The 11,710-nt window shown below is 35.8% G+C and overlaps 2 protein-coding genes across 2 annotated transcripts in view; one reads left to right on the top strand and one right to left on the bottom strand.

The window, feature by feature from the left end:
* LOC131630615 (uncharacterized) overlaps positions 1-9,313 on the top strand; it is a 59,340-nt gene extending 50,027 nt beyond the window's left edge. Inside the window, exons 47-63 of the mRNA XM_058901394.1 lie at positions 61-191; positions 292-798; positions 892-1,695; positions 1,821-1,897; positions 2,773-3,226; positions 3,327-3,413; positions 3,545-3,700; positions 3,820-4,004; positions 4,360-4,884; positions 5,134-5,311; positions 5,420-5,565; positions 5,645-5,771; positions 6,313-6,534; positions 6,779-7,135; positions 7,871-8,029; positions 8,113-8,403; positions 8,652-9,313. Coding sequence (XP_058757377.1) covers positions 61-191; positions 292-798; positions 892-1,695; positions 1,821-1,897; positions 2,773-3,226; positions 3,327-3,413; positions 3,545-3,700; positions 3,820-4,004; positions 4,360-4,884; positions 5,134-5,311; positions 5,420-5,565; positions 5,645-5,771; positions 6,313-6,534; positions 6,779-7,135; positions 7,871-8,029; positions 8,113-8,403; positions 8,652-8,810 — 4,565 coding nt within the window. The 3' untranslated portion in view covers positions 8,811-9,313. The remainder of the gene's footprint in view (positions 1-60; positions 192-291; positions 799-891; positions 1,696-1,820; positions 1,898-2,772; positions 3,227-3,326; positions 3,414-3,544; positions 3,701-3,819; positions 4,005-4,359; positions 4,885-5,133; positions 5,312-5,419; positions 5,566-5,644; positions 5,772-6,312; positions 6,535-6,778; positions 7,136-7,870; positions 8,030-8,112; positions 8,404-8,651) is intronic.
* A 1,183-nt stretch (positions 9,314-10,496) lies between these two features.
* LOC131658223 (uncharacterized) lies at positions 10,497-10,925 on the bottom strand. Its single transcript, XM_058927556.1, has one exon. It carries the CDS (start codon positions 10,923-10,925, stop codon positions 10,497-10,499), a length of 429 nt encoding a protein of 142 aa, XP_058783539.1.
* Positions 10,926-11,710: the final 785 nt, after the last annotated feature.

An 11,710-nucleotide genomic window follows, 5' to 3' on the forward strand; every position in this document is an offset into this window, starting at 1 on the left:
TTTTTTGCAACTCAGCATGTTTTTGCTTTTTCCCTCAAAACTTGACTATTCATCTTGCAGGGGATGTCGTTGGTGCACTTTCCTTTTCTGTTGGACATGGTGCTAATACTCTCAAGAAAGTTGCTTCAGTGAGAATGGTTCATCAACCATATGATGCTCAAAATATTAGATCATATCCATTTACTATAATGGTTAGTTACCATTCACTACATTGTTTTTACCAGATTTGTCCATCTGATAAATTATTAATTTCTATAAAATATTTTGCTTCTTTCTTGTTCACTTTTGCAGGGTCAGCAAAGCAATGTTGAACTCATGCATGACAGCTCCCTCGTTGTTTCAACTTCTTATTTTGAAAGAAATACTATTGCTAATCTTCAAAAAGAATTGGAAAGTGAAAATACTAGTGATAGAGACATAGGTTTTTGGGTGGGTCTTGACCCAGAGGGTGAGTGGGAGAGTGTCCGATCATTACTTCCACTTACAGTTGGTCCAAAATTCTTACAGAAGGAATATATCGGTATGGAAGTTGTGATGAAAAATGGGAAGAAGCATGTAATTTTCCGGGGTCTTGTCGGAGTAGTGAATGATTCTGATGTTATATTGAATATTTCAACATGTCATGCTTCTAGTGGTCATGAGTCCTCACTTGGAACAAGCACTTCGAATACAGTGGTTGAAGAAGTCTTTCAAAATCAGTATTATCAGCCATCATCAGGTTGGGGTAACAGTTGGCCAGGTGTACACCCTGATAATCCTAGACACTGGAGCACAAGGGACTTCTCATCTTCATCAAAGGTTGGTATACTTAATTGTTTTCTGTTATCAACTGTTAACTTCGGTACCTATTGCACTTATTAAGATCCTCATTCACCTGTATCATTTTTGCAGGACTTCTTTGAACCTCCACTTCCTCCTGGATGGAAATGGGCTTCAGGTTGGTCCATAGAAAAGTTTCAGCATGTTGACAAGGAAGGCTGGGCATATGGATCGGACATTAAAAATTTAAGATGGCCTCCTACTTCTTCAAAATCTTCAACAAAATCGGCCTCTGATGTTGTCCGTCGAAGGCGTTGGATTCGTACTAGACAACCCACTTCTGAACAAGGTGTAGAATCCTTGCAGAGTGGAGTAAGTACTGTGCACCCTGGAGCATCTACTGTTTTATCATGGAGAAGTACGTCAAAGGACTCTGAACAACATTTGCAAATTCGACCTAGCTTTGATAATTCTCAGCCCTCGTATTCATGGAGTCATGCTGTAGCTGTTGGTTCAACTTATATATTTAGCAAAGACCAACAATTAGATCCTGGTTGTAGACCAAATTCTGTGACATCCAATTGTTCTTTAAAGCTAAATGAGATTGAGAAAAAGGATATACTTCTGTGCTGTAATCCTAGCAGTGGAAGTAAACAGTTATGGTTTAGTGTGGGTACAGATGCCTCAGTCCTTAATACTGAACTAAATACCCCTGTATATGATTGGAGAATATCTATTAACTCTCCTATGAAATTGGAGAACCGGCTTCCTTGTCCTGCTGAATTTTCAATCTTAGAGAAAACAAAGGACGGAAACTGTGTCGAGAGACATCGTGGTATCGTTTCTTCTCGGCAGAGTGTACATATCTATTCAGTTGATATTCAGAAACCTTTGTACCTTACTTTGTCTGTGCATAATGGTTGGGTTATGGAAAAGGTGATAACTAATTTAGCTCTGCATGTATTACTATAGTATGATTATGATATTTATATTTGAAATTGCTAGTGTTTTGCAATTTTGTTGATTCTTCTTCATCATCTTGCTTTTACTCCTTGGTTCAGGAGCCAATTCTTGTGCTGGATCCTGCTTTATCAAATCACGTGTCATCTTTCTGTATGGTTCACCGACAAAGTAGAAGGTTTGTAATATACTCTTTGGATAAGTCACATTAATTTTCTTTTTCAATATTATTCTTAGAGATTGTGTGTTTTTTCCGTGTTCTGGGGAATACTATTTTTCTTGTGTCTAAATTTTCAAACTTGAATTTATTTTTGGAGCTGGATAAACTCAAAGCACACTTAAGTGTAAGATAGGAGAAAAGACTGAAAATTGATTCATTTTCTTTTAAAATTCATTCATAATTCATTTGCTTTTGAATTTCTGTGTTTGTTACAAGGTAGGTTAGGATTTATCAATAATACTTTTCTCTCATCTTTTATTGATAATCCCAAATTTAACAATTTCTAGTTTATATTATATGTTTCTTTTTTTTCGTTATGCGTTTCTCAATTACTTGTTTTTAAGCTTTGGGTTATACGTTGTGCAGAATCATAAACTATTGTTTTTAACATAGTTCGTTTATTACATAACACTGATATTTTTCTTGTTGTTTTTTTAGTGTAACCCATATGTTAAGAGTGCCTTTAATCTAATAAGATATGACCAAAAAATATGTTTATAAATAAGGGCAATTCTCACCTTACGAGCCAGTTTTTTGAGATTGAGTTTGGCTCAAGTTTAACCCAAATTCTAAGATGGTGTCAGTCTATCCACGATTCGTTGAGTTGAATCACCTGCTATTCGATTTTCGCTATTGAGTCACCTCATTTTTATCGATGCACCAAATCTAGTAGTGGTTTGCGTGAGGGGGTGTGTAAAGAGTCCCACATTGAAAAGAATATGGCCTGAAAAATAGGTTTACAAGTGGGGGAAGTTCTTACCTTACAAATTGGTTTTGTAAGTTTGAGGTTAAGTTCAATCCAAATTTTAAGAATATAAATGACATTTTTGCAGGAAATTGCGTCTGAGTATAGAACATGATATGGGTGGGACAAGTGCTGCACCAAAAACCTTAAGACTTTTTGTCCCTTATTGGATTGTCAATGAATCTTCCCTGCCTTTGGCATATCGTTTGGTGGAAGTGGAACCTTTGGAAAATGCAGAGGTGGATTCGGTTTCACTTTCTAGGGCTGTCAGGTCTGCCAAGACAGCTTTGAAAAATCCCATTAGCTCGCTGGATAGAAGGCATTTTAGTTCAAGAAGGAACCTACAAGTACTTGAAGTAATTGAAGATAGCAATCCATTTCCCAGCATGCTTTCTCCACAAGATTATGCTGGCCGTAGCGGAGTTACAATGTTTCAATCTCAGAAAGATAATTACTTGTCACCTAGGTTGGGCATTTCTGTTTCGATGCGCTATTCTGAAGCTTACAGCCCTGGGGTTTCTCTGCTTGAACTGGAAAACAAGGTGTTATTAATAAATTAACAAACCAACAACTCTTCTTTTTAGCAAGGCATATTAGTACTGTTTGTACCTTATTATATAATGTTCATTGAAACTCTTGTAGGAACGTATTGATGTTAAGGCTTTCAAATCTGAAGGATCTTACTACAAGCTTTCAGCATTGTTGAAAATGACTTCAGACAGAACAAAGGTTGGACTGTTATACTAGTACTTGTCTTATATTGATTTATTTTCTAGTTTATATTTTTATGTTCTTGCAATATATCTAACTTATCATGGTTACCCTTGATATTAGTAACTGTTAAACTATTTGATGTCCAGGTGGTTCAGTTCCAACCACACACAATGTTCATCAATAGGGTTGGATGTAGTCTCTGCCTACAGCAATGTGATACTCAGTCTGTTGTATGGATACATCCCACTGATCCTCCAAAACCATTTGAGTGGCAGTCGTCAGCTAAAGTTGAACTTTTGAAGGTCAATCATTAATTTTCAGAATATTTCTTTAGCTTATATATTTGGCTTGTTTTCTATATCTTATAAAGTTTCTGTATCAGAAACTACTATGTTCTTATACAAATCCTATATTTATTCAGTTGCGTATCGATGGCTACAAATGGAGTACACCATTCAGTGTAGGTTATGAAGGTATAATGCGCATTAGTTTGAAAAAGGAGGTTGGAGATGAAAAAATGCAATTAAGGGTAGCAGTAAGAAGTGGTGCTAAGAGATCACGGTTTGAAGTGGTTTTTCGTCTGAATTCATTGTCAAGTCCTTACAGGTTTTTGTTATCTCAATATCTTTCCCATGAATCATCATAATACTTCTTTTATATTTCTTTTAACACCGAGGTTAAGGAGAATAGTATTTACTTATATCCTTGTATATATTATGAAAAACATTTGAAGCAGTCTTTTTAACACCGAGATAAGATGTGAGATAAGATGTGTAATGTATTCTTTTTAAGTAATGAAGGATGTAGTATTTCCCATTACTTCATCTGCCTATGCCGTAGTTATGATCTAAATTCTGGTTAAGATTTGAGACTAAATTTTCTTGACTTCTTTCTTCATCTTTATTACTGTTTGTGTTAGTTTGGACATTTCCCTGTTTTTAAAATATTTTTCTATCAACAGAGTTGAAAATCGTTCGATGTTCCTGCCTATTCGTTTTCGTCAAGCTGATGGTATCGGTGATTCCTGGCAACTGCTGCTTCCAAACTCTGCCGCTTCATTTCTGTGGGAAGATCTTGGTAGAAGACGTTTGTTGGAACTCTTGGTAGATGATACTGACCCAGTGAAATCACTGAAGTACGATATCGATGAAATTTCTGATCACCAGCCTGTCCATGTAGCAGAAGGACCAACCAGAGCATTGCGTGTTACAATTGTAAAGGAAGAGAAAACCAATGTAGTTAAGATCAGTGATTGGATGCCTGAAACTGAACCTATAGGAGTTATGAGCCGAAGACATTCATCATCAGTGAATGATTCTCAAAAGCAACAACTAATGTCAGATACAGACTTTGAGTTTCATGTCAACGTGGATCTTGCTGAGTTTGGGGTGTCTATTATTGATCACACACCAGAGGAAATTTTGTACCTGTCTGTTCAAAATCTTGTTCTGGCATATTCAACTGGTTTGGGATCCGGCATCAGTAGGTAAGATTTTCATTTAATCAACAGATGCATCTTTGAATTCGATTACAACATGGAAATTGGATATTTATATATTTTCAGTTAGATTTTCTCTAGCTTCCCGGTGAAAATACAGTTCAAACTTAATATCTTGCTGACTGGGGTACAACTCGGCCACTTTCCAGAAGATTTAAAATGACTATAAAGACATTTTTGTCTGGTTATCCCATTATTTACAAATTTTAATTGAGAATACAATATCTCGTGTTCCAGATTCAAACTTAGAATGTGTGGGCTACAAGTGGACAACCAACTGCCATTAACTCCAATGCCAGTCCTATTCAGGCCTCAAAGAGCTGTGTCAGAAACTGATTATATCCTGAAATTTTCCATTACAATGCAGTCAAATGGATCATTAGATCTTTGTGTCTATCCATACATTGGTCTTCATGTGAGTGTCACCATATTATAATACTAGTATTTAGCAAAGAGATATGTCAATTCTTAACTTGTTTATGAATCATGAGATTTTGAATTTTTTTATGATTATGGTAAACAGGGGCCAGAAAGTTCTGCTGCCTTTTTAGTAAACATCCACGAACCTATTATTTGGCGCCTTCATGAAATGATCCAGCAGGTGAAGCTCGGTAGTCTGTCTGAATCTCAAACAACTGCTGCATCGGTTGATCCAATCATTCAAATTGGGTAAGCAGGACTCTCTTGAAACTGCATCATTATGTATGTTGGGCTTCTAGAAGCTATATGACATTACTTTGAATTACAGTGTCCTTAATATTTCGGAAGTACGGTTCAAAGTGTCGATGGCTATGTCGCCTAGTCAAAGACCTAGGGGAGTGCTTGGATTTTGGGCATCTTTAATGACCGCATTAGGCAACACGGAAAATATGCCTGTAAGTATTTTAGTTTCTTTATGTGAAAACTGAATAATATATTTCGAGTATGTCAAAAAAGGTACAAGCACTATTCTCTTTATATAGACAATTGTAATCTAATGGGTTTAACTAATGGACCAAATGTCCCAGTATAAATTACTACTAACAATAGTAAAAATAAATGCAGTAAATATTCCGCCTTCATTGTGGTCCGTAATAGAAAAGTGGAAGGGATGAAGAATTTTTCATTTTGATTTAGTAAGAGAAGAAAGAATTGTTCATATTGGCTAAAACTGATATTCTGATCATACTCTTAACAATGTTCACTAAATGTGCAATAATGTTAATTTATGAAGCCCATCTTTTCTGCAGATATATCTTTAAATGCTGAAGATCTTTGGCATGACAAGTTTTGAAATGTTATGCCTTTTTTGTACAAATGAAATGTTATACCTTTTTTTTTTTATAAATGAAATGTTATACATTAAGTTTATTCAGTTTTAGGATTTGGAGGATATAACAAAGTGGTGTTAATGAGAAATGTGTACTTCTGATCCAGGTCAGGATAAACCACAGGTTCAACGAGAACGTATGCATGAGACAGAGTTCTATGATTAGCATGGCTATCTCAAATATACGGAAAGATCTTCTTGGTCAACCGCTTCAGCTGCTCTCAGGTGTTGATATATTGGGCAATGCAAGTAGTGCACTTGGACATATGAGCAAAGGTGTAGCTGCGTTGTCTATGGATAAGAAGTTTATTCAGAGTCGACAAAGACAGGTTTTGTCCAGGCTGTTCTTCTTTTCTTGTGCTTTTAATTTGGATAGCTGTATTACCCACTAAACCTAAAAGTTAAAGATTTTATGTAGTTCTTCTTCTCTTGTTCAAGTTTGGATAGCCGTATTACTTTCTAGTGCTTTTTCCACCTTATTTTGTTCTTATTCTTAATGTGTTTTCAAAGATTTCAGGTAATGTGTAGTGCTTTAGTAGGATGCTGACATCCATATTTAATACTGTGTGACAGGAAAACAAAGGTGTGGAGGATTTTGGCGATGTTATAAGAGAGGGAGGTGGAGCATTTGCCAAAGGTTTATTCAGAGGAGTAACTGGCATTTTAACAAAGCCTCTTGAAGGAGCAAAAACTTCGGGTGTCGAAGGTTTTGTTCAAGGTGTCGGGAAGGGTATTATTGGTGCAGCTGCGCAGCCAGTGAGTGGTGTTCTGGATCTTCTGTCAAAAACGACAGAAGGTGCCAATGCTATGAGAATGAAAATTGCCTCTGCTATAACATCTGATGAACAACTTCTTCGGAGGAGGTTGCCTCGTGTTATAAGTGGTGATAATTTGCTTCAGCTGTATGAGGAGTATAAAGCTCAAGGGCAGGTACCATGTGCAACTAAATATAAATCACAGCCCTGAAGTTGATTCAGTTTTTTAAACATTTGACTTTTAATTATAATACCAGGTATGGAATGTATTGAAACAAAGAAAACTAATTTCATTCAAATCCTAAGCAGAGTTATTGATATCCACCCAATTAGATCCACCCTATTTTCTAGATTAAAGAAAAGATAATACTCCCTCCAATGATAAATATGAGTAAAAGTCCAAATGTATTTGATCCTAATTTTAAAAAATACATTTCTACTATTGCTTATAGTTAAGAGCGGTTGGAGTACCTTTTTATTTGAAGTAGCAAATGTTTCAATTGTACAATTCATTTCGTAAATACGCAACTTTTGACAGATACTACAGTTGTAGGCCGAAAAGTTCAATGCGGGGGTTAGATAACATAGAAGAAGCAAATATTTCAATTGTACAACTCAGTTTCTGAAATACGCAACTTTTGACAGATACTAGTACTACTGTTGTAGGCTGAAAAGTTGAATGTTGGGACTGTATAACAGTGTGATTGAAGATCTTACTTTGCACTACTACATTATTTGACCATTGTTGTGACTTCTAACAAAATTATTACTATTTAATTTACTTGTCATATTGCATTACCAAATTGTGCAATCAACTTGCCTTATTGACTTTTTATTTTTTGATTTTTGATGAATTTTGATTTTCTTTTGGGAGCTCAATTCTAAACAATGGCCATATTTTGTTATGAAGGTCATCCTGCAGTTGGCAGAATCAGGTTCTTTTTTTGGCCAGGTTGATCTGTTCAAAGTTCGAGGAAAGTTTGCTTTATCAGATGCTTATGAAGATCACTTTATGCTTCCAAAAGGGAAAATTTTCGTGGTCACTCATAGAAGAGTCATACTACTGCAAGTACGTAGTCAGGATTTTAAACAAAAAAAATCCCATTTTTTTCAATCCACTGTTACTTACCAGCAATCTTTTTATATTGCCAGCAACCATCCAATATTATTGCTCAGAGGAAGTTTAGCCCTGCAAAGGATCCTTGTTCAATAGTGTGGGAAATACTGTGGGATGATTTTGTTACAATGGAACTGACACATGGAAAAAAGGACAACAGCCCAAAATCTCCTCCTTCGCAGCTCGTTATATATTTGCAGTCTAGATCATTGGATGTCAAAGAAAATGTTCGCGTTGTAAAATGCAACCCTGAATCTCGTCAAGCTTTTCAAGTCTACTCTTCAATTGACCATGCACTGAGCATTTATGGCCCAAATGCATCAAAAGTATGTTTCTATTCCCTTTGCGTGCTTCATTAAACATTAATTTGTATTTCGTTAGTTATTAACTTATTACTTGTGGTGTCCTTTCCACAATGAATTAACTGGACTATGTCTAAACTGTCGTTTGAAATCTTTTTTCTGACTCTCAGATGTATAAGCATGCTTAATGAACATATGTTTGTTCCCGAATATTACACAATATTACTCAGTTCTGACTTCTGGCTGATAAATTAATTTCCGTTGATATTCAGGGAATGCTGAAAAATAAAGTAACAAAGCCATATTCACCACTTGTTGATGGTCCTAGTGTAGATGTAACACCTAAAGAAGGGGTATGCCCCTGGTCCCCACAACAGATGCCTGGATCAGCTCCTGTCTCTTCAAGTTTTGGAAGCAGTTCCAATCACTAGGACTGAGTTTTCATCATTTATTCCTTCACTATATTCAACGTAATCTAAGGCTCTATCTCAAAGTTGCCTAGCCAAATTCTACCTTGTCGAAGCCTCAGCAATTTGTCTGTTTGATTGTATTCTTGCTTATATCTGTTCAACAAATGCGGCGTAGAAGAACCCTCTCTTTGATATTCTTACTTACATCCGTTCAACCAATGGAGGCATAGAAGAGCCCATTTGCTCTTCGTTTTGTAAAGTGTCGATCTTTTGCATTTTCCTTACTATCACTTTTGAGATGGTAATGTTGGGTTCCTGGAACAATATACCTAACCGATAATAAATGGTTAGGGATTTAGAATTGATTCTAAATCAGTGAATTTCTTAGGTAGTAGGCATTAGTTCTTGTGTATAATATTGAAGGAAAACAATATCATTGTACATATATAAATATAAATATCATATAGTAAAACCCAATGATAATTGGTTCTTCCATTTGAAGCAATTTTTGAATGTTTGTGTAATCACTATAAACTACTTGCCATAATACAAACCAGCTATGCAAGAATTCACACAAAACAGTATATACTATAAACCACTTGCAATATTGACCGAGGCAAATTGTTCCAAATATTCAATTGGATAGATATTTAAATATTTTTAGTAAAATCAATTTATCCTAACTAGAAACCCATGTGCTTAAAAATAGTGAAGACATGTTTTATGAATTTTAATTGATTGCGTTTGGATGTAATAATACGAGAAAAATGATTACTCAGATATTGAAATAATTACAGGAACTGTTCAACAATAACAAAGAAACACAACTCAAAAAAGCAAAGTCCAAACGCATCCAAAGAGTTCACTACATACCCTATATATAGTGATCACTAATTCTATAAAAAATGAAATGGGAATATCTTAATCCATACACCTAGGTATCTAGCGAAATTTTAATTATATCCGTTGAGTTCGGAGTTGTACTTCAAGAAGTAACTTTTTTTTTTTTGCCAAAATTTATTTCTTTCCAGAGTCTTACTTACGTAAGCATTAAAAACATAGGAAACGTTGAAAAAATTAAAATTAATTTAATTAAGGAAATGCAGCATTTCACTCCCAAATTTTAATTTTTTTAACATCAAAATATAGTACATCATAGTAGTGTAATGTAAAGGCAATGGTATATAGTACGCAAAAAAAAAAAAAACATTGTATAAGTCATCCAAATAGTCTCATACATAATCAAAATAAAGTACATCAATCTAATAAAAATTCATACATCAAAACAAACTACATCAATCTAATATAAATACATACATCAAAATAAACTACATCAATCTAATAAAATACAAACATCAAAATAATCAGCATGATCACTTGTGTGTGTGTGTGTGTGTGTGTGTGTGTGTGTGTGTGTGTGTGTGTGTGTGTGTGTGTGTGTGTGTGTGTGTGTGTCGGACAACATCCTCATCCTCTCTTCTGTCTGTCACGCCACCTATGCGTCCACCGCATCATCTGTCGGATACTCTGCCTCTACCGTCAAGTACTCCACCCGTCCTGACACGATGTCTCCGATACAAAAATTTCCTATTTGCCACCCTTATGATATCATCCAGTATACGCCTATGATCAGACCCCTCAGGGAAGAAACCACCGTCAATGCTTGCCTGTGTCATCTCAAGTATCTCACGACAACGAGGAAAAATATCATGTGTTTGGTCCAATTGAGACTGATGAGTCTGCAATATCTTTTGAAAAGCTTATCTGGGCGATGATCCCTATGTAGTGGGGATAATGTAGGGGTGACACAGTGAAGTACCAAGTGATGTACTCGTCGGCACGACTCCAGTCTACCTCTGGTCTGGTCGCCTGAGCCTCTTCTGGAACCATGTGATGCTCAAAGTCTGCAAAGGCCTCATCTATCTGCCGAAGGGTCATCAAGATAGGAGCGAAGACAAAAGGATGGCGAGGTATCGTCTGACGGTATCCGAACTGCCGCATGACGCGCTCCGGAAGATAGCGAACAGTGATGGTCGAACTACATGCCAACCATCTAGAATATAGTGCAATGTCATCCCATGGAACCGTCTCACGGTGAACAGCGTAGCAGTCGTATCGGATGTCCACGGTAGCCATGCGGATGGTATCTGTAAGGATCCAAATTTAGAAGTAATAAATTTTCACTGAGGACAAAAAATTAATAAGTCTAAGAAATGTTACCTCTATGTTTCAGACATGTATGACTGTATGTTAAGTATAAGAGTGCGCCTAAGGGGGGTGAATTAGGAATTTGAAGATTTATCCGGTTTTAGAAACAAGTTGTTCTTAATTTTCTGGTTTGGTGCAAGAACTTAAAATGTGTTACTTTCTTTTCTGGTTATGATTTGTGAAAGCGGTAAATGTGGAAAAGTAAAGAACACAATGATGTATGCTGGTTCCCCTCACATTCCGAGAGTACTCCAGTCCCCTTTCAACATGAAAGAGATTTTACTATTGTTTGTGACTTGTACAAGATCCACACAAATACCAAGAACAATCCTTTTGGATTTTCACTAAGTACATTAAGAGAACAATCCTTCCATAATGACTCACTTGTTTCCAACAATCCTGGACAACAAGATTTCAACCACCAAGAACAATCTTCTTGGATTTACTAACTTGATTATGAGAATAATCCTCTCACTAATCAGAAACTTTTGCTTCCAACAATCCTGGATAGCAAGTCAATAATAACCAAAATCTGGAAATATATTTGAGTAGTAAAGTTGATGAACATATATCAATCACTAGGATTGATCTTCTCTTTCAAGCAAGACAATTTACAATGATATAATAGTGCTCAATTGTTTATGTATGAATGATAATTTTTTTTGAATTGGTATGGAACAATGTGCAATAAAAGTTTCAATGAAAGTTCAAGT

The sequence above is a fragment of the Vicia villosa genome, linkage group LG1 (genome assembly GCF_029867415.1).
Source record: "Vicia villosa cultivar HV-30 ecotype Madison, WI linkage group LG1, Vvil1.0, whole genome shotgun sequence".
In the NCBI taxonomy this organism is placed as follows: domain Eukaryota; kingdom Viridiplantae; phylum Streptophyta; class Magnoliopsida; order Fabales; family Fabaceae; genus Vicia; species Vicia villosa.

Excerpts from the sequence above, each read along its gene's own strand:
- LOC131658223 (XM_058927556.1), bottom strand. The coding sequence starts at position 10,925 with ATGGCTACCGTGGACATCCGATACGACTGCTACGCTGTTCACCGTGAG.